This window comes from Aplysia californica, unplaced genomic scaffold (assembly GCF_000002075.1).
Source record: "Aplysia californica isolate F4 #8 unplaced genomic scaffold, AplCal3.0 scaffold00187, whole genome shotgun sequence".
NCBI classification, from domain to species: Eukaryota; Metazoa; Mollusca; class Gastropoda; order Aplysiida; family Aplysiidae; genus Aplysia; species Aplysia californica.
In genome coordinates this window covers 30,725-54,480 of record NW_004797457.1, presented here as the reverse complement: position 1 = coordinate 54,480, position 23,756 = coordinate 30,725, and the positions used below count along the sequence as shown (strand labels likewise).

At 38.3% G+C, this 23,756-nt stretch overlaps 1 protein-coding gene across 1 annotated transcript in view; it reads right to left on the bottom strand.

Annotated features, from left to right (window-relative positions):
• Window positions 1-5,455: 5,455 nt before the first annotated feature.
• The window catches only part of LOC101853697, a 20,251-nt gene continuing 1,950 nt past the window's right edge, over window positions 5,456-23,756 (bottom strand). The window contains exons 2-13 of the mRNA XM_005098584.3: window positions 21,268-21,423; window positions 18,242-18,428; window positions 17,243-17,380; window positions 15,928-16,068; window positions 15,269-15,366; window positions 14,477-14,618; window positions 11,607-11,671; window positions 10,271-10,305; window positions 9,877-9,921; window positions 9,391-9,495; window positions 7,376-7,600; window positions 5,456-6,317 (exon numbers count right to left, since the gene is read on the bottom strand). Coding sequence (XP_005098641.1) covers window positions 6,153-6,317; window positions 7,376-7,600; window positions 9,391-9,495; window positions 9,877-9,921; window positions 10,271-10,305; window positions 11,607-11,671; window positions 14,477-14,618; window positions 15,269-15,366; window positions 15,928-16,068; window positions 17,243-17,380; window positions 18,242-18,399 — 1,317 coding nt within the window. The 5' untranslated portion in view covers window positions 18,400-18,428; window positions 21,268-21,423 and the 3' untranslated portion in view covers window positions 5,456-6,152. The remainder of the gene's footprint in view (window positions 6,318-7,375; window positions 7,601-9,390; window positions 9,496-9,876; window positions 9,922-10,270; window positions 10,306-11,606; window positions 11,672-14,476; window positions 14,619-15,268; window positions 15,367-15,927; window positions 16,069-17,242; window positions 17,381-18,241; window positions 18,429-21,267; window positions 21,424-23,756) is intronic.

Genomic DNA, 23,756 nt, shown 5'->3' with positions numbered 1-23,756 from the left:
AACAAATCGAAGGCCAATCCTGCCTATTATTATGACTATTATATAGGCCATCTTGACATATTACTATAATGGCAGAAACACAGGACATTTCCACTTCAGCCCAGTATCCCTAAAAGCTAGCCAGCACAAAGCAGCAGTCGTAATTCTGTACAAAAGATAGCCCTTTTTGCTGTGCTTGCCAACAGTGTATCATGTATGCCCTGTGAGATGAAAACTCATGCGAATAAATATGCCAGTGCTTGGTTTTTAAAAAGTCAGTTCACATGAAAGCACGGAATGGACTGATGTTCTGCATTTTGTGGTTTCATCTAGTGTCTCTGCAGGTTGTACCGCCAAATCCTTCTCTTTCAACTTGACACCGGACTAGACCTCCCTCTTTCATTTGCTGTACATTTTTTTAAACGATTCTCAGTTCGCCACACATCCATCAGTAAAATGACGATGAGCCAAGTATCAAAACGCAGAAATTTTGACTTATATTTCTGCTCCCAACACTTTACCAAGTACACTAGTGATGTGACTGGGCAGAAGACAAGCATTTATCAGAGTGTCAACTCATCATATCAATTGTAATACCCAGACACATGCAATCCTTTGCACAAAACAAGGAACTATATCAACGCATCAACTCTTTTTAGTCCACAAAAATTCTGATATGAGCACACATTGAACCCCTTTCAGGAAAACAAGAGTTAACATACAGAAATTTCTTCTACAGGCACGCACTTTATGAGTTTCAGGGTCAAAACGTTCCACCTTTACAATCATGAGAAAATGTCAAGGTATACATTAAAGAAAGCTAATTATTAAGACCATGAAGATTAAAGCATAGGAAGATAAAACCATGTAAGAAAGAGACAAATATTTAAGAATATGGCTCATTTATAATGTTGAGAAGTATAATATATAGAGCATGTTTTTACATAAAATGATTGATAAATATATGTGAGAACCTGCCTCTGTAAAGTAGCCTTAAGAACCCTTATTATTTGTTGTGACAACTATCAATTAAGTACTGTTATTATTTTGATTGGTATAAAGTTTATGACTGACAAGTGGGAAACCCCTCTTAATACACCTTGTAGATGGAGGATGAAACAGTTATAAAGTTATAGATTTGAACATGACTAGATACATATATATATGTACATATCTGCATAAAAAGTCACTTCATGTTATACATCAGCAAGTAAAACGAACTTCTAAAAAACGCATTCTCTCTCTCTCTCTCTCCATGACATGGACACACTTCCTCACACAAAAAGAGATGAGTCTTGGGAGATCAGCAATAACAAGCAGTAATACAAAGCTATTTGATCTTAAGGAGTATAACATCGGCTAGCTGTTCCAAAAAAAAGTCGCTTTTAAGGACAAGCGACCTAACCCGGATTTCGGGAGTTTCCAGAAATCTTGACACACCAAAAGCGGGAATTGCCCTACCTATGGGAGAAGTTTCGTTTCATCCGTGTGTATATTTATTTGGTTATAGAGAAAACTCTCCTGGTCTTTTAAAGAAATTGAACAAGGGGAAAAAACTTTACCTTCGGTTTTCTAAAAACAGCGTTTATCGGGATAGCCCCCTTGCCAAAGCGACCAAATCTTAACCCAGAATGCAAAATTTTTCAAGAAAGGGGAAAAAAACCCTGTTTCATTGTTCGAACAGCTGTACTTACATTATGTATATTTTCCTTTATCTATGTGTATTTGGACAAAATATTTCTACAGCACATGTGACTGATACCATACGTTCATATGTTCGAAAACTGCAATAAAAACGTTTAAAACATTTTTGGGCGTAATACATCTGAACAGCTGGCCGATGACAAACATCCCAAGAAATATACAGATAGCTCAGTTAGAAACTCCCCCAAACATATGGAATGAAATCACAATGAAATGAGATGAAGTAACCCGAGGTGAACAACAATCAAAGCTAAATCAACAGCAACAAAAAAACAACCTTTTCAATACAGACACAAGTCTGAAACTGAACTTTCTTTACAAATAATTTTAAAGACATTCAATTGCACAAAGCCATCAAACAATACACAGAATCTGATAAAAAATAAATTAATTAAAAGCAGGATGAGGGCAGGTTAGTTTGTCTGTTGCTGGAAGTCTCAACTAAAAAGTTTAGTCTTATAAACATTCGTAAACACTAACCCAGCACTGAGATTCATCTTTGATAAATACAGTATATGTCATTGTTTTGCAAGGGATACATGAAAACCAATTGAAGTCTGCTTTCTTGCAATTATTTCTTAATACCAAAAATGCTGACGCTTTTATTAAAAGAGGAGAATTGCTCTTGTGACCAGAACAGATAATCTGATAGGCTTTTTGATAAAGAAGTAGCTCATTTTTGCTGCTGCTGATGATGATGATATGAAACAACAACAGGGTCTACTGAGAAGCATCAGCCTAATATTTCATGCCAATATGACAATCTCATGACACGCCATATGCAAGTGTTGGGTGTTTCACACATTTGCAGAATGGTGCCAACCACTGATAAAAACTTGAAACACTTGACTAACAGATGACTGTAAAAGCAATGTAACCACAAGTAACACATAATATGAACAGATTTCAGTGACAATGCTTCAATTTTAATGAGCCCTCAGGGTAGATAATATATGACTTTGTGAGACTAGTAGTTTCGACCCCTTTTGTAAAGGTCTCTGAAATTCATGTTCCAGAACAGGATCTTGGCAGTAATAAAAGCTTCATAAAAAAGCAGAATTTTCACAAATAAAATGGTTCTCACAGCCCCTGCTTTCTTCAGAGAAAGACAAAACATTTTACCGCGAGACAAAAGTAGACTCGATAAATGACATAAAAGCTTTTAAAATTAACGTGTTCAGAGGAGAAGGAAAAATAAAACCTCAAAGCTGTAACATAGCTTGTTAACATTTCACGATAGTCTTTCAGACTGTACATGTCAGACTTTCACTTACATAGCCTGTCCTGATGCGAGTGCCATCTCATACTAACACCAACTTCCAACTTTTGCGAGTGTGTCACAGCTGTCAAGGATGTTGAAAAAATCTTCCCTTTCAGCCCAGAATTGCTGTTAATGCTCCGGATTCCATAGAGTTTCATTTTGTATGAACTGCCTTTTAAACAACTGGAATTTAGTGCTTTCAAAGTGATTTATGTTAAAATTGGGAAAAAGGGAGTTTGTACAAGAGGGCACTAAGCTCAAGCCCTGCCTACACCAGGCTGTGGGAGCACCTTACAAAACAAGTAATTCCTATCCTGAGAAAAAAATATTAATTAACAAGAAACAAACATAAAAATGGTAGTAAAGGAATACTTTAAAATCAGTTTCTTTTCCTTGTGAACACATCTCTCTGCCACACCTGAGAAAAAAAAAAGTCTGCAGTCAACATATGTATAGCGTGAATTTATTGCACAACACCCATTCTAAATCCTTGATGTAGATCACAGATGAAATAAAAGTTTAGTTCATGAATATGTCAAATAGATGTATATCCTGTTTCCTATTGCAAAGAAACAGACACACCAGTTACTTTTTTCATTCAAAGTCAATAATAAAACGACGAATAGGAATATCTGCCCACTGCACTGTTGTATATACACTTAGTCTACCAAGACAAATTTCCTCTCAATAATATGTAAAGTGACAACTTGTGAAAACATTTTGAATACAATACGAAAAAAAGTTATTTAGGTTAGAATTCACATTGGTAAAGTGAAAGCTACATGATAGGCGAAGAGAAACATTTTATAACTTATTCCCATCTTAATTTCTGTCTTTTTTTTTTTTTTCAAGCACATAAACAAATCCAGATGAACCCTTCAATTTCCATTTCGCGATATGAAGAAAGGCCTGAAATCCAGAAGTAAAACATATGACTAATGGGACAAAACACAAAAAACTGCATAAGAACAGAAGTCTAAAGGCAGGCGGATCAAAAAAGTTCCAAGTTCAAGAGAACAATGAGCTACAGAGTTCTGGTGTAAGTCAGTTTGGCCATTCAAGGACTAGCACCAGTTCACAGGGGTTTGCATTCAATTTCTTGAAACTGCTGAGGAACTGCAATTACAAATTAAAAATCGATTTACAAAAAAACTGATAATGTGTCAGCTTCATTGAACTATTTTGTAGCCTCCATGTTGTTGAGATACTCAATGTGATACCTGACATTCAGTGTACATTTATCTTTCTATGACAACAGGAGAAAGCAAGAAGAATATTGGGTAAATTCTAATAATGTCATCCCTTTGTGTACATTTTCCAAAGTCAGAGACACCAAAGCTTAACGTAGGCCTATATTATATCACTTTTCAAACAGCCACGAAACAATTGGAATCAATATTAGCAACCTGAAAATGACGCTTTCTCTCAAATGACCAAACCAAATTATCCTGAACATGGGAGCCTTGTCTGTATATCTAATTCTTATTCTGATGGTGGCAACAGACACACAGTGGTGCAGTCTGGCGATATTTGAGAAACATTGTACCATCTTACCATTTTGACACAAGTTAGACATTTGAGACACCTTGTACCATCTTACCATTGGGACACAAGTTTATGATGAATATAAAACATAAAATAAACTTTATCAAAAGCTCCCCTCTGTGTATCTGTAAACTTCATCATTATAAAAGTTACAGCCTATAAGTACGAGTATCTGCAGTTCACACATTAAGGGTAACAGCAAATCAAAATCACATTAATACATGATATGCAAATAAAAATTATATGTAAAACTGTTGAAAGTTCATCGCAAATATCTTTTTCTCAAAAGGGTACATGTTTAGAGAGGAGGGCAAAGGACAGATGTTAAATATGTAACATGTAAAACACACACACACATACACACACACACACACGTGTGCAAGTGTGTGTGTGTGTTTGCGCGTATGCGTGCGCATGTGCATGTACATACAAATAAAAACGCGAAAGTCCCTTGCCATCATGGCTTCCCTTGATCTGAATTTACTTTGGACAGTGACCAAAGGAGAAAACAATATCCGAAGTTTTACAGTACATACACAATTTACAATAGTAAATAAAATAAATGAGACAGATTTCCCTCCACAAACACCAGACACAGTGTGAAATCACCTGTGTAGGAGGAGATGATTCTCTGAGTTCAGAGTGAGTTAAGGACTGGGACATTTGTACACGCCCATAAAATTATTAAAGGAACATAGTTACAGGTACGTCTGTGAAATCCACAACATGCCTAGAGTAGATTGTATAAATGTTATTCATTGCATACAATGCAACACACAGCTAAGACCTGGCAGTATTAATGAAAACAATATAATAAGTAAATAAAGACCACCGAGATCAATAAAAAATATATATATATGTACACACATATAAATACACACACACTTAAACGTATATGTGTTTATAAGTGTGAGTTTGTGTATAAATATATGCATATATGTGCGTGTATACATACATAAATAGATATATACATATAGACACACATACACACACACATGTATATATGTATGTGAGTATAAACACACACATACACACATGTCGAATAATAAATACACTTTGCTATAAGACAATAAGATCAAAGTCATTATGAATGATTATCCGTGTCTTCTCAATGTAATAATAAAATCAAGAGAGGTCAGAAGACCAATGGAGAGAGAGAGGAATAAAATAATAATTATCCATACTTAATTGAGAAGAGAAAAGGAAAAAAGAAGAGGACAAGAAAGGGGCTATTGCCAAGTCTTGAAGAATAAAACTCTTGAAACGCTTCCATCTAACGAACGCTTCCATCTAACGTGTGGTGCACCTCAAAGCCGATTTGCCTCTCATGCAAGCTGTTAGCTGTCATCTGTGTTCTGTGCCGCTACTTCCATAAGCTACGATGGCTTATACCCAATGCCCAATGGTAAGATCGTCATTGGTTTGGTCGCCGGGGCTAGCCAGATTTTCCTCCATGGAGGGAGAAACCTACTAGCGAGGCACAAACCGAACGAAACCGATGATGACCTTCAAGACCAAGCTCATTTGTTTTCAAGGCCGCTAGACGGGCTATTGGTTTGAGGCAGGGGTCTATTTTTCGTGTGCAATAAAGCCACCAGAAACCGAACCCAACCAAACCAAACTGATCCTCGAATGGCCACTAGGTATTAGCCAATGATGCAGACTAAAAGTTGTCTCCGCCTTTCTGGCCTTCCTTTGACACGATCCGGGTGACATACTTCCCCCTCTGGTACTGTCCCTGGGTTCTGATTGGACGAGATTTCGACCTCTCTGCCTTGGGGGACCCGCCACTGCGAGGAGCAGGAGGAGCTGGTGCAGGTGCAGCGGTCTGAGGAGAAAAAAAAAGAATTTATTTTTATTGTAACTCAACTCCTGACTTCTTCGCAAAAAAGAAGATGGACATTCGGTCTCTGGCCTTCACAAGCATAAGCTATCAAATACTAAGACCCTTTCCATAAAAAGTAGCTTAATGACCACGTAGAGAAAAGAAACGGTGATTTTTCTTTTAAAATGTCTGACGCTAAGACCACGTACCTTTGCTTATACGCTTAACCAATGCGGGCATAAGACTTTTGTTGCGTATTCACCAGCAAATATCAACACTTTCCACTTGCAGAGCTTCGAATATAAATTTCCCTAAGCCACATGTGCATATCTGGCTGTAATATGTCCAGTGACCCCCCAGGGAACAGTGCTTTTGCAGTGTTTTTATGGTTCATTATAACAGTCATGACTATCTTACGGCCAAAAGAACACCGTTTACATTCTTTAAAGCGGACAGTTTTGACCCTGCCTGTCAGGCCGTACAAGGTATGTATGATATATTTTAGTAAGAGCTTTACGGCACTTGCAACACAATAAGGTCATATAAGTGCCAAAGATTAGAGGTGTTACAAGAGAGTAACAAACATGAAAAAGAAGGAGGGGAGATAAAGATGATAGATGTTTGATAGGAAAGAAGAAGCAAACCATAACAGAGCACCCACCAACCATCCACCCGATATACTACATCACATCAAAAAGACAAAGACACCTGACAAAATTATTTTCACCACAAGGAGATCAATCGCAAGTCTCTTGCATGAAATTCATACAGCCAAACCATTACAACAAAGATGCCTAAACTTTTTATGAAACGGATGAGTATCCATTAAGCCTTAGACAAGGGTGCAAACTAAAAAGCTAACTCCGAATAGCAACAAATCCATAAATGAAAAAAAAACACTACACAAGACAACGGACAAAAAATAAGTAAAACGGGATAACAGGTATAATTCGCAGTACAAAAAAAATATGTGCTGTGTAATGAAAAAATTTTTTAAAATCATATTGTAAACTGGCAACTTTTTACATGTCCACAAAGAACGAGTCAATCACTAAACAGACCTGCTGGAGGTTCTTCTTCTTCTCTCCGTCATCATTGTTCTCCTCAGCGATGGTCTGCAGCCCCGAGCGCACCACTGCTGGGTTGGTGTACGTAAACGGGACGCTCGGGTCGTACATGGATGGGGAGCTGGTGGGGGACGGGGTGGGTGTGCTGTAGCAGAAGCTGTCCGCAGGTTGGTAGAGCTGGCGGTATGACTGGTCATCACTAAAGATAGACCCATACGTCTGTGGGGAGGGAGGGGACAGGTAAAAGGATCACAGATAAGTTTTCTGGTAGAAGTATCCAAATAAAGGCACCCCAAAAAAACTTATGTAAAAAAATAATTTTAAATAATAAATAAACGAATAAGGTAGTAATTTCCAAGAATACAAATTAACAGCCTCCTCCAGAATATAAATAAATAAATAAATAAGGTAGTAGTTTCCAAAAACACAAATTAACAGCCTCCTCCAGCAAAGAAATACCAAAATGCAAAATTCTCCCCAGAAATGTTTTCTCTTCTACAATGTCACTAAATTTGATCCATGAGAGGAGTCGCCTGGTTTTTAAAAAGCACTAAATGTTCCCAAATAATGTCCACATTATCATAAGCAGTTGGGAAGAGTGGACTTCCTATTCGTTAACAGAATTTTTAGCTTGACTTAAAACAATGGAATTTTACCTATGTGTACTGACAGAAACTTTTCTAAACTTGCTATTAAAACTTTTTTTTAATGAAAGAGTTTTTGGCAGGCTCTCATTAAGTTATTTATCTATTTTCTTTTTTTAATCTCTCATTTGGAAAGGGTATAGAGAAGGAAAATTCTTAACACCTTGTCAAACTAATGTTTGCCTTACTCCTGGCTTTCGCACAACAGTTTTCCCAAGGGCAAAGTGGCACTGAGAAACTTCTATACAATTGGCTCTGTGCACAGAAAGTGCAAGACAGCTGCAGATGACATATTGAGTAGACGTAGGACTAACTGGTTAAGATTGTTTTTTCTTATTTTGTGAGAGGGTGGGAATGGGTTGCAGCGGCTGAATGGCAAATACATTTTGAAAAATCAGGATCAAGGGTTTTACAATCGTATTTACGTAAAATTGAACAAAAATCGTTATGATTCCGTATGTGCTTTACAATCTGTATTATTACCCCAGAAAACCCTAAGAAACATCCTTGGCTTCTTAGCAGTAGAAACACAGAGGTCCGCTAGCACAGGGAGCAAAATCACAGCTTTCCAAGGACCTACACACAATCGACACCCAACTTCTTTCCTTTTCCTCGGTTATGTTACTCAAACTGGTCCTGGAGTACTCTAAGTTATCAAATAAGCCTGTTTAATATTTTTCAAGTTTTTTTTGCCTCCCCCTCCTTATTCCATATCCCCATTTATTATTTTCCAGCTTGCCAAGACCGTCAATCATGTGAAACACAAGAATCTAGATATCTGAATGAAACTCTTTTTGGTAAATAGTAAATTACCCTCAGTATTAGTACCAGTACCAGGTTGGCTACTTCAATTTTCTGTGCATATTAAAAACTTTTGTACATTGGTTTACATTTTTTAATGAAACTGGTTCGTTCCTAAATGGGAAAAGTTGTCACAGTAATTTACTAAAATCACTAAAATTTCATGATCTCTTGTTCTTTTATTTACTGAGAGAGAAATAAAACAGAATTGTTCCGACTAGTACAGTGGTATGAGGTTGAATGTGCCCCCCGTTTATTAATTTTGGACCACTTGTCCACCCCCCACCCCATTTTTTATTCCTACCCCCCTTTAATCCGATACCTTAGAGTAGGGAGCCAAATATAAACTGTATAACACGGATAGCTCAGATTCGTCGGGACCAGCCTCAATAGTTTGAGGGATCCGTAGTTCTATGGATATCTTACAAAGATAAAGAAGAAATTAAGAACGGGAGTGCGGGCACAGTTCAATGGATGCATGATTTCTAGTCTTCTGTGTTCGACCTATCAGTGTTATACTGTATACAAAAGAACTGGTAAAAAGAAGAGCTGTGCAGTACTCACCCCTTCCTCGCTGAATGCTGGCAGGATGTCATCCCTCTCTGTCACAGTCACATGAGGCTGGAACACAAACAGCATCACCCAGATAGGCAGGAGGAGCTTCAGCACCTGACGGATGACAGGAAGACAAGTTTTATTGACTGTAAATGTTTTTTTAAGAACTCCATTCGTGGTCAAAAGAATCTCTGGTCTTTCCTAAGCGCCCAATGCATTAACAAAACATTCTCCAGTCTGTCAAAAGTGTTTAATTCAGGGACCACATTTTCTTAAATCGTTACCAAGGGCCCCAATAGTGAACCAAATAGTCTCCAGTCATTCTAACCAGCGTAATTCATGAAGAATGCATTTCACAGTCATTTCAATGAGTCTGATTCATGAACAATATGATATTGTAGTCTTTTGTAAGTGTCAAATTCAAGTTTAAAAAACCCAAAACAAAACAAAATCCCCAAAACAAAGCTGAAATATTTGTGCATTTATGACACTTACCATGAGAGAGACGAGCAGTGGAGAGTACACAATCTGGAGGTAGGACTGAAAAAGACAAAATATTTGTTAATGATGAATTTTTATGCAAAAAATACATTGATAGTATCCTTTTATTCTTAGAATTGAAAGTGCTTTGCAGTCGCCCCCTTCTTTCGCAGACAATACAGCTTTAAAAAAAAACAAAAAAACTGGGTGCAAAGTTTAGTCCCTCTGACCCCAACAGGCGAACATCAGTTGACCTTGTTCATGCAACATTTGAAAAAGAACACTTTGTTTTAAATCACATTTACACGGACAGCCTCATCAGGCTGACAATCTGAAATGAATTTTCCCTGTCCACACAACTTGACCACCTTTATTTTTTTAATTATCCACATGAAACATCAATACTCACAAAAATCGCACTGCATCCAGTGTCCTCATCACCAACTGAAATCATACAAAAATCACAAGATTTGCATTACTCCTGCTAATTTTTATTTCAGTTTAACTTCTGATGAAGCAAAGAACAGAAATTTGCTTCTTATGAAACTTAAGAATCTCATGGAAGGAGAAGAAAGCAAATATGTATAAACCTTTTTGGGGGGCTCAGTTAGAAAAACAATTAGGAAGAGACAAATGCTGTTTCTGGGACACTTAAATCCACATAAAAACCTTGATAATCTTGCTCTGAGTGGAAAAATAGATAGCAAAAGAGGCAGAGGTCAAGAGCACCTTATTGAGAGAATTTGAACAGATACATGAAGGAGAAAAACTAGGAAGACATTGCTTTTATAAGCAGATCCAAGAAGAAAAATAAGCTTCAAACTATAATCACGAATATCTGCTTCAGATTTGATACTAGATATTGAGATGCAAAGACGTTCTTTTGAAAGCAAGGTCATCATCGTTTAAATATTTTGTACAGTTTCTCTTTAGATAGACTGTATCAAAAAGAGAAAAAACCTTATAAAGGAAGATGGTAAATGATTGGTTGTAATATTTTACACTCAAGTCAGCAAGGAGAGATCTGCTTCGACCCTACCTGCTAGAGCCAAAGCAGGCTTCTATCGACAGAGCATCCCAAATGACATTTGGGCACACTTGAAAAAATATCCCCATGTGGGAACCAGACTCACATCTTCTGCCTGCATACACAGGTGAAGCACCTAATCAATACACTACAGATGTCCGTCTGCTAAACAGCTCTGCAGAAAACAGTGTGTCAGAGTCCCTCTCCATACGCAATAGGTGGAATGGCAAATGAGGGGCACACTATCGCCTCCTCTTCAAGTGATTTTTCTTGTTGTTTTAGTAAGAGTTTCAAAGTACTTGCAACACAGTTAGGTCTTATAAGTGTCTTAGATAAGAGGTGTTATAAGTGAAGCCGAAACATGCCTTGAGCAATATAGCCCCATTTTTCTAGCTTAATTCACCTCTAGAAAATTAAAACCTACATCATTGTATGAAATTCTTCAGTAACATACTCAACACCCACCCCCCTGTAAATTAACAATACACATAACTCTGTACCAAAACAACTTACATTCAAAATCATGCAAGTTTCATTCAGCACTTCGGCCAATGCCTGTATGCTGCAAATACAAATGCGGGCAAAAAAAAGGAATTTTCTCTCCTACGCTATCATCAGTATCATACACATTGTTGTTATTTATAAGTAATACTATCACTGTTATCTTTGTCACAAATAATCTTCTTACAATGACAAGAAGTACGGTGGCGTTACTCACCTATCTGCAGAACGAGGTCGTACATGAAAGTGACCAGTGCTGACAGCTCAAATACAATGACAATGCTGTGGGAACGAAAAACATGGAAGTCTGGGTAACCAAATCAATTTTTTTTTAAAATAATAAAATGATAAACAATAACAACAACAATAATAATAATAATCATAATAAAATGTTGAAAAATACTATAAATGATTGACTTCATTCACCAATCAGACTTTGCTAATGAAAAATTGGGTCTATATATTATACAATAGATCACTACTTCTGACACAGACCTAAAAAGCAGTGTGGGAGACATTCAGGACAAGATGGCATTTTACATGCGCTCAGAGACCAACATACTGACAAGATCTTTCATGATTTTAGTGGAGTACCCATTCCCACCCAGGCAAAGAAAGGACACTTTGTGTGAACACATCAAGCCTATCCTGGAAATCAAACTGTGGCACATAGATCGCGGGCCTTGAAGCCAAACCACAGGCAATCGACATCGCGAGGCAACGTTACAAATGCTACACTTCAAGTAGCAAAGGGGATCAAGTAAAAATCTCAGAACCTATTAAAGACGTAAATCATCACAAGAATATAAACAGATACACACATTTTCATTCATAGACAAGAAAATCTCAGAACCTATTAAAGACGTAATCATCACAAGAATATAAACAGATACACACATTTTCATTCATAGACAAGAAAATCTCAGAACCTATTAAAGACGTAATCATCACAAGAATATAAACAGATACACACATTTTCATTCATAGACAAGAAAATCTCAGAACCTATTAAAGACGTAAATCATCACAAGAATATAAACAGATACACACATTTTCATTCATAGACAAGAAAATCTCAGAACCTCTTAAAGACGTAATCATCACAAGAATATAAACAGATACACACATTTTCATTCATAGACAAGAAAATCTCAGAACCTCTTAAAGACGTAATCATCACAAGAATATAAACAGATACACACATTTTCATTCATAGACAGGAAAATCCTGGCTGTAGCTTTAACACTTCATATTTCCAAAAGACTGGCATCCTTAACCTGATGGATGGACCCAAGGGCACCTGCTAGCATGACAACCTTTACCATTCTGCCCCACAAACACATAAGATACATCTTTATTGTCCAGATCCTGGCACATTGGTTTGGTGTTTCACCACGTGTACACACACACACACACACACACACACACACACACACACATACACACACGCACACACACACGAACACACACGTAGGCTTACAATCACATGCATAATATAAATGAGCAGCAATATAAACAATAATAATCGTAAGCTAGATACACACTCAATGTTATTTTGAGGCACGCTCTAAGGTCGTATACAAGATGGTTAACCCTAACTCTGGCAAGGGCCGATTAGATCGGCCCATTTCCTGCCATGAAACTGGCAGGGCCGATCTCATAGGACCATATAGTAAACTGCTGCTTCTGCCTTCCAACTAAATATTTGGGGCTTCCTAAAGTGATTTCTGATTGGCTAAAAGGCTAACCTACAACCAATCAGAATATTTCTATCATTCTGGCTTAGGAGAAGAGTATTTTGCTTTCAAAACAGAGGGATGTTTTGAAAGCTTGTTGATCAGGTCACAAGCCACTAATGCCAGTGTAGATCTATCACTTGTGTGGGTCTAAAATGGCCAAAAATCGATCTTTTTTGGATACATTTGAAAGTGAATTGACTAGGGAAAGTAATTCAGACACTGTTAGTGGTGGATTTATTTGTGTTCAGTCAAGATTGGGATTAGATCTGACAGACAATGGGGATACATTACCAGTTCTCATCCTGCCCCGACTTCTCTTTCAAATGGAACACTAGATTCTACTACTTTGGGAGTCTAATAGGGGCAGAAAAAGGAGAGCTATAGAGTAAAGTAGGTTCCTTTTGCTATACTAATTATTACAGACTACCAGCAGATTGCTGAAAACCACATGGTTGTACTTAGAGTGTTTTTATGTTGAGTTTGGTATAAAATTAGCGAGTATCAGCTGCGTTTGAAACAGACCACATGACAAATTGAAACAGTCATAACTCATTACCTGTTCTTCTCAAACCTATAAAACTATACATTTTCTGAAAGGTAATTGAAAAACCCACATTTCTGCTATCTCACATTTTTTATAACAAGGAATACATTAGATTGGTGAATATGCTAATGAGCATGTAAATTTTTTATGTCAGCCATCTTGGATTTCAAAGTTACATAACCCCTTGAAAATAAAATAAAATCATATGTTCAATGGTAAAATATAAAAGTTCATTCAATTATCTTTCAGAAAATATATACTTTTGTAGGGTTTTTATTTGATGCAAGTCCATAAATTTGATTTGTAAAGCATGTGCACGTTTTGGCTGACTGGCCCTGCCATTCCTGTTGAAACCACTTGCCAGAGTTAGGGTTAAGATGGAAGCATTTTGATAGATGATGGTAAAAATGACCTTCTATATCTTTCTTTGTTACAGATCAGAAGCCTAGGTCTTTTACTTATGACTGATGTTTTTATTTGAGGGAACAAGGGATGTTAGTTGTCTAAAAAGATGGATTTTTTTTAGTGCAAGCTGCTATGTACAATTCATCCAAGTAGGGGAATGTAGATGTTGAAATTTTACATGCTTTCCATATTAGTCGATTTAATTTTTCTTTATCTTGTTACCTCAGCGTACACAGGTTTGGCAGGCTCAGGGAGGGGGGAGCATAAGGTTAATATCATGTTGGTTCTCTATCAACTTTTTCATTTATATGTATGAAATAAATAAATATTTTCAGTTAAGTACCAAATTGGGAAGAGAAAGTGGGGATGCATGCATGTGCGGGGGCTGGTGACACTCACCACCAGAGGTCTCTTTTCTGAGCCCAGCGCACAGAGTCCAGGGTGCTGATCTCATTGAGGCGGCGGGTGATGTAGAAGCCAGACACAGCGAACAGTTGCACGATGACCAGCTCCGCGCCCGAAAGGGCCAGCCAATAAGGAGCTGAGAAAGCGGGGAGGCAGACAAAAAAACTACATTACTCATACTGGTGTGTGTGTTGCTTTGTTCGTTGTTTTTGTTTTGTTTGCTTTTGTCTTTGTTTGCTTGTTGTTGTTGTTTTCTTTTGGGGGGGGGGGGGGGGGGAGGGGTTGTATGAGTGGGGTTTTTTTCTTTTTAAAAAATATTTTTCTTTTCAGGGGAATGTCAACAAGATCCTTCTTCTTTACTATCCCCATGTAGTTTCAGTCTGCCTGCCTCAATTTTTTCCAATACTAAGTGATCATCATGATGTTGATGAGTTTCTCAGCAGTAAAAAAAAAAACCCCATTACTCACAAGTGCCTGAAAGGAGCCGAAACATCTGATCACATAATGAGTAAAGCTGTTGCTCAGTCAATATTTCAACATTATTGGGAGTTCGTGAGTACTCATTACTCGCAGAAATCAGTTCGAATCCGATGATTGTAGCTGGAAGACCCTAGAAAAATACTGTAAAGGGTCTTAACTAAGGGTACAACTTTCAAGCCGGTGGTGGTACAAAACTAAACAGGCACAACTTTCATTGTGCAAGTCCTACCCCTTGCCACTGGACTTGGATAACCCCTTTATCACTGGATCAATAAAAACAACCAAATCAGCCCACTTTCAGCTTACCCATACATTCCATGTAAGCAGATGCAGTGTTGAAAATGCCCAGTGAAGTAATGATGGTGAAGTAAAGGACAGCAACACACAGGAATGGGTACAGGAATCTGTAGACAAAGCAAATGCAAGCCATCACTACTACACAATCCACATAATTTATGTATACATAAAGGAGATATCAAATTATGAAAGGAGCAGAAAACTCAAAAGAAAATCACCCACACTTTTAAAGATCTATATTTGTATGTGTGTCGTGGAGAAATCAGGCGCTAGTCAAAATAATGAAATTGAAGAAACAGATTTTTCCACCCATTGGGTAATTTTTATCAATTTTTGATAATTCCAGGCTCAAGACCTTGTATGTCCATTTAAATACAAAATTCAATGTGGATTTTACTGAAAATCATTAATCAAACACCCAAAGACTGTAAATTGGCAGTTTCCAAGGACATTACAGCTTTGGAAGTCACCAAACTTTTGCGGCCATTTTTCGTTAAGTTATCCCTGATAACAGGCACCTCCTTCAATTGTAAAAAATATCTTGACTTCTATTTAAAAAAGCAAGGCAAATTAACAGGCTTTAACCAATAACTCCATAAGCCCCCAAATTAACAAAAATATATGAAAATAAGTGCCCATTGATTTCCAAATATAAAAAGATGACTTACCGGTCAGCAAGATTTTCCTTGCGCAGGGCACGGATGGCCAAGGTGATGTAGTAGTGTGACATGATGAGGACTTGCAGAAGCTTCATGTACTGCAGCAAGAAGTCCAGCTGACTCACGTTCCAGAAGATCCAGTGGATGCCCCTGCCGAAAAAGAAGGGCGGACATGAGCTGGGTAGTAAAAACGTTTGTACCTTATCCCTGTAGGGAAAAAAGACATTAAAAATCTTTTTATTTGGTTTTCGATGATTAATTTTTAAAAATTTAGTCCATGCCATTCAAAAACATAAAGACTTCTTCCACAGTCTTTGTTTGTCACTACATATTAGCCCTATAACACATAAAAGTTTACATATATGGGGAGTCCACGGGACAAACGGGCATAGCCACGTACTGGAAATTGTGAGGGTGTCCATTCTAAAAGCTTGTGGACTCATAACTTCATATTTGTTTGACTTGTGGTCCACTGTTATGTTTGTTGAATGAAAAATCTAACCAACAGTTGAACAGAAATACAGTTATGAGTCAACAAGCGCTCAAAATCGATATCCTCACAATCTTCAGTTTGTGACTATTCCTATTTTTTCCATTGACTCCTCATATATAAATTCAAAGTTCTTAAAAGCTAGCTGTCATTAGCAACAAGTGAAACGTTTGTGAAGTTTGTAGCTAAGCTACATAATTTTTACCGAAACACAATGGCTGACTGAAAAAGTCGGTAGACTTTTTTTTCCCTCATCTGAATCAAATCTTCTCTTTTTTTTCTTCTTCCCTCTTCTGCTGCAGCTGGAAGTCATAGTGAGTAAGCTGACCAAAACTCTGGTCACGTGGGATGAAAGTTTAATATGGCAAAACTGCATCCAGCAGAACACAGAGATGTCAAGTTTGGAAAAATTTATACTTCAAAGGGAGCAAGATTACAATACAAAGCAATTTACATTTCAGTAAGAAATGAACAACAGATCCAATGTTTAGAGAAAATAACTTGAGAGCTTTAACTCCATGAGCCTTTCAACCCCTGAGCCTACAGGCATCCAAATACCTGAGGTCCTTTGGGTTCACCGCTAGATTTACACAATAGCATGAGACATGGCTTTGGTACGCAGGGTCCATAGATTAATTAAAGTCCAATACGATCCCATGAAAAACTTCCACACATTAAAAATGACTAAAACACAACAAAAAGAAAGACGGGGGAGAGGAGGGGGGGGGGGGGGGGGTTTGAAAGACAGAGAGAGAGAGAGAGACAGAGAGAAAGAGAGAGAGAGACAGAGAGAGACAGAGAGAGAGAGAGAACCAAAAAATGAACAGCTCATACCCTGTAACACATTCCAACGCAGCAGCATAGAAGATGACATATTGATGGCAAGAAGGATGTCGTGCTATGTGCAAGCGCACAAGCTTAACAATACACAGAAGTGCTGTCAAGGCTGCCAAACCAGCCAGAATGCCGCTCCTGAAAGGGGTAGAGAGACAAATAATTTGCTACTTCAGAATTGCAAAGTTTTACCCGCTCAATAGCTAGTTTTGCGAAATTTTACCCAAAAAAATTAGAGTTTCACATGTCAAGCTTTTTCTAATTCAATTCTTTGGATATCCTGATAACGACTTCAAATAATCTTACAATTTTGATACAGTAGATAGAACATTTGGTTTCTGACTTTATGGTCTAAGTAACTCAAAACAGCCAAAAACGTCAGACAGAACCTTGCGATTCTAAGGTAGCGAATTGTCTAATTTTCTTTCTTTACTGTACTTCCCATCTTAAATCTTCTTATAAAATTTTTTAAATATAATTTACGGCTGATCTTAAGGCACAACCCTTGGCTGTGCACCCAAAATATTAAAAAATAAAAAACAATTATGAAAATAAGTGCCCACTGATTTCCCCTCTAAAAAAACATAGCAATCATCTTAAGAGTGCAGTGTCACTATTGCTGTTGTCCTTCCAACCAGCGTCATCATGTAGAGAGAAGTTCATGTATTCCCAAAAATGTTAAAAGAGTTTGGATATGGTAAAACCCTCAACTGTAATTTTGTTTGCCTCCCTATGGGACGTCAACAGACCATCCCCCCCCCCCCCCCCGAAATGCAATACCTAAGAGTATCAAAGTGCTGGACCCACAATCCCCCCCCTCCCAACTCCAGTATCAATGTTACAATCTCCAAGTTATCTTGAATATTTTATAGCAGAGCTTGGGCCTATATAATTTTACAACTCTAAACATTAGTTTTCTTATATTAAAACGTAGAAGACCTAAAAATAGAGGGGGGGAAAAAAGCGTGATGGAAACTAAACCAGCACTGGCACTCCTACCTCACACAGGCAACAGTGTTGAAATTGTTCATGCAGCTGTTCTCCATGATGTTGAGAGAGGTCATGTTGGTGACGTTGGGCAACACCACAGGAGGCTCACCCCCCCTCGCCCCGTTGTCATAGCTGTACTCAGACACCAGCACCACCATCCTCCTCATTATGTCCACCTGAGAAGATCCTGGTTAGCCTGTCAGCAAGAACATAAAGAAAACTATGAATAATAATAATAATAATAATAACAATTATAATTATTATAGCGTATACCCTCGCTGGGCAGCAAGCTCTATGCATTTTAAAATATATTATTACCTTAGCAGACCCTATAACACTCAGAAACATTCTCATGGGAGGGGGGGGGGGGGGGGCTACGGGAATTAATTTATACAGAAGATGTTTTAACTTTTAGGGAAATTGAGAGTAATAGAGGAGAAAAAAAGAAAGAAAACTCCAAACACAAAACCGAGCTATAGTCAGTTAAGATTGAGTCATAGACTCTTCTCTACAGCAAAGTTTGACATAATCCCGAGTTTAATTCTCCACTTGTGACCATCTACTGTAACACCTAGTATCTGATGAAACACAAGTTGGTCAAATTCTTTTCTAATGGTAAAACAGACTTTCAATGCCCTCATAGACACAAATTAGACCACTTGTAATGCGGGATGCTCCGACCATGCCTGTCAGGGCCAAACCAAGTTGTCACTGTCAAATTTTTTGCTCAATTGGCTTCCTCATTTTTGCTTAAACTGGACATACCCCCTGTTTTTTAGGGGTTTTTTTAGGTTCTTTTAATTTTTAATTTTGTTTTGTTTTGTTTTGTTTGGGGGGGGGGGGGGGTGATATTCTAGGTTCACTTTACACAATAGCTATTTCTGAGTAGTTTCATTCAATTAGTATCACAATTCATTTATATGGTAACCCTGCATTCCTCTTCAAAGCAAATGAACAATTTCAAAAAAATTTTGTACTTGTTTTAGTTTCTTTGGCTAAATTAGGCAAGCGGACTTATATTTTTTGTTGTTATTTTACATTTTTTTCAAGCACCAAATTATTTTTAAACCAAGAAAGTGACTCTGCTTTAAAAATTAAACCGGACATGTGCAAAAATGACACAGATTCCACTATTAGGGACACAGAAACAAGCCCCTAAAGCCACAGTTAAAATCCAAGATGTTGTCCTATTTTCTTTTATTCCCGTTATAAGTTGAGTTGTTCCCGAATCCGATCCCGACATTGGGGATTGCCTTGTTAGTAAGACAACTTTCTGGGCCTTCGGCATATTGTGGTAGGGTGGCCAGTTCCTTTCCACGCCGCCTTTACTTCCCCAACTTGAAGTCAGGTACCCATTACTGCTGGGTGGGCAGGAGGGGGCATAAGTAGGAAAATAAACATTCCGACAACAAACTGCAACTTAAATATTACAACGAGCGACGGAGACAGTAATCTCACTAGAGATGGCCTCAATTCTCAATCTCCGAGGGAGGTAAACCCACTATGCCGGGGACCTCTTTTGGTCAGAAATCTAAAAGTGACACACACACACACACACACACACACACACACACACACACACACACATATATATATAATATATATATAATATACATGTTTATATATATATATATATATATATAACATATATATATATATATATATATATATAAACATGTTTATATATATATATATATATATATGTATATTAATATATACACGTCTCTACTAAATTGGTCATTAAATCAAAACAAGTGAACCTATTTTGCTAGTTCTTCATCTAATGAATGAACTCCAAATAAAGAAGACCTATTTTTGAAAACTGTTGAAAAGTAATTTGACATCGCAGTCGTCGTAAAAGAATGTACCCGAGCCGCTGCTAGCGGTTCACCGGCACATCGGTTTCGACTGCGAGCCACTGGAAGCCGCTTGCTGGAGATAAGGAGTTAAAGTGAAACCAATTCTTAGATGATACAAGAACAGACCTGCCAATTTTTCAAAGTCAAAAAGATGGAAAATTTCCCGAGTACTTACAGGTACCAACCATTGGCACCCTACGGGCATATAAACATGTGTCATATAAGAACATAAATATGGTACATATGTTTGTACTGGAATCACTGTCTTTAACAGCTGCCACATGTTTGTTTGTTTTCAAATGTCTGGTAATATCATCCTTTCCACCACTTGCAACGCTAAACTCTGAATTACAAGGCACACATCTTGCAAATGACTCCCCTTTCACTGATGGCTTAATGAAAGGCCACTGCTTGGTGTAGTCATCCCTTAACTTGGTGGCTGGTTTTGCTTTCTTCTTTGCAGGCTCAGCATCAGACGATGCGGTAGGGTCAGAAGCTGATCATTTTTTAACGAATTTATCCATTGTCCAAGTTAAACAACATGCTCAACACAGACTGAGATACTGCATGAGTTCTAATACCACTAGAATTTGATAATTAACCAAGATTTAAGATACAGAAACACAAAAATGCTAAATTTCAACAATGAAAAGAGCAGATAGTTTTTTAACGAATTTATCCATTGTCCAAGTCAAGAACACACTCAACACTGACACTGCAGTGCATGAAGATCTCGATCTAATTCAACTAGAATTTGATCGACTGGGGTCTAGACCCTAAACGGGAGACTGCTCGGAAGGTAGACCAAGCAGTATTACATTTCTTTCCAGGTACCTTTCCCAGTCTTGTGCCAAAATCTTGACCCGATCTACCACACTACGGCCAAAACAACTGGCAACGCAGTTCACCTCAAGTGTTTGACCTATATATGGCCAATGTGGCAAATACGAACACCAGAAGAATGAGGCGGATGCTCGACCATTGAGTATCTTCGTACTTCGTAATTTCGGTACAAAATTTAATCATAATAGCTGCACCACGTTAATGTCGACCCCGATTTGGGAAATATCAGCCAAAAGCAGGAGGTCAGGAATGGGGCAGTGCAACAGGGAATTTCCCGGACAATCCGGGAAGGTTGGCGGGTCTGCAAGAACAAAGCTGGCATTTCTGGCTTACCTTCATGAAGAGAATGACAGACTTTTGTGCTCAGACGGTGGGGAAATGATAGATGCTTGCTCTCTGAATGTCCACCTAGTGACATCACTGCAGCTGTTCATACTGTTGGCAGAACTATTTGTTCCTTCAAACAGTTCAATAATCATCAGTGCTTCACTGAAAAGAGACAAAAAGGAAGAGAATACCCATAATAGTCAAAATTGTCCAAGATGGCCACCTGTTGATGAGGAGAAAAGCAGTTGTCTTAGCAAAATGTGATTGTGTGTGTGTGTGTGTGTGTGTGTGTGTGTGTGTGTGTGTGTGTGTGTATGTGTGTGTGTGTGTGTGTGTGTGTGTGTGTGTGTGTGTGTGTGTGTGTGTGTGTGTGTGTGTGTGTGTGTGTGTATGTGTGTGTGTATGTATGTGTGTGTGTGTGCGCGTGTGTGTTATCATCATTTTTCTTAATCCTGAAGTATCATGTCAAGCACTCCTACCTCTTCCAAGTGTCTAACCCCCCCCCCCCCCCCCCCTCGAGTCCCGAAAGACGTTTCAACCAGTGAGCATGAACTTAATTTGACCCCATCAACAGACGGTCCCCGATACACATGGATCTCACACGCCGAAGTCATGTCACATGATGCGAATACACGACTGAAGTATTGAAACAGTTTTACTGATGGGTCTTGATGATGGGCCTGATTTAACAAGAACTCTGACGAAGCTGGGTTTTTTTTACAATTACAGCACAACTAGGAAAAATATTGATCATTTGTATGTCGCAATTGTAACAGTTATCAGGCCATCATCGGAGAATTCTGAGTGGTAACAAAAGCGAAAGTAGACCTACAGAATATTCCAAGTTGGAATGCCAAACCAATACTGTACTTTGATTATTATTATTATACATATGTGTAGTTGAAATAACACCTGCGAGCAAAGATCCAGCACAACTTGGGGCAAGTCAATTACTAAATTCAGCATCGATATTTCGGAAAAAAATGCTCCGACTTCCTGCTGGCAAAAAGTTCAATGGGGACTTCCCGTTACAAAGAAGACGGCAGAGAAAGTTTTAGAAAAATCCGGTGGAACAGATAGAACAAAATTCAGGACACACATGATCAAAATCGGGATGCTTGGGATATGGGGCAAAAAATCGGGTATCCCAATTAAATCGGGATGAGTGGCAGGTCTGCATTTATAAGCACTCTTAGCACTTAACATGAGGATGAAATTTTTAAAAGTGGGTTGCTCCCTCTATGTCTGATCAGCATCACAGACAGAAACACCCTGAATTTCTCTCTCTGCATTTAATCCATTCTTGAAAAGTTATCAACGTGACATATTTCTAAACAGGAGTGATTACTAGGCCTACCTGCAAATCCTGTTCCTATTTTAACTCCATGGTCTCAATTTGTGGCAATGTCTTACACAGGTGCATAAAGAAATACTGCCACAAAACGACAGGAAAGGGTAACATGATGCTGCAATTTCATTGGCACTCAGAACTAACCATTGTCCTGCTGACGGGGGAAAGATGCTGTGCTGTTTTTCACTCAACTTTATAATCAAAAAGTGTCTATTCACTGCATAGAAAAACAAAATACGCCACAGAAAGAGTGTCTCATTGTTGTTTCTTATGTACTTGGGACATTTATAAGGGATATTATTTTATGCTTGCTTCTGAGTGTAGTAAAACTTTCGATAATTTTACTACTGCGTGATCAACCAACGGGATTAGTGACCTTTAAGCATTCACTAAGAGCCACTTCCCTTCAAGAGCCTCCATGCTTGAGGGATGTAAAAGTCTTTGCTATTGTGTATCATTACTGCCAACCTGTGATCGAGCATTGGTTAATTTAAAGAAAACTTGCTTGGGTAGAACCTCTGCCACTACGGTGCCTATGTTCCCACTTTCCAGCTTAAAAATTATATCACTAGCCTATATCCTGCAACTAGGACAAAAGTGTTCGGGCTTGTTACATGTGCGTGCTTGTATGTTATAATGTGTGTGTGATGTGCGGTATGACAATTCGGACATGGACACAATCCTGTGGAGCCTCAGCCCTGGCCCCCCTTGGGTCATTTCCGGAAGAGATTGTTTTCAGCACCTTTCAATGCTGATCGCGCATTTCCCAGTCACAGCAATTTTATGGAAACGGCAAAGATGCATTTGTCCAAAAAAGAAAGAAAAGCATGTCATTCACAAAAAGAAAAAGACCCACAATGTTCGGTACTCGCATTCATGCTAGAGTAGAAGGACACACATGTCCGATGTCCGAATATACATGGGAGCTTAAATGGACAAAAAGATCTACTGGACAGGACTTCTGTAACAAGCGACCTCTATGAGACGGAGTAGAACAGAGGGGCAGGGTTTGTGGTAGGGGTAGGGTTTAGGATTAGGGGCGCTTTTTCGGTAGTTCCCACCCCGATATTGTTATTCGCAGGTTTTGGCCCCAAGAGCAGGGGGGTTTCAGGGCAAGCTGAAAAAGAAAAATATGGAGGGGGGG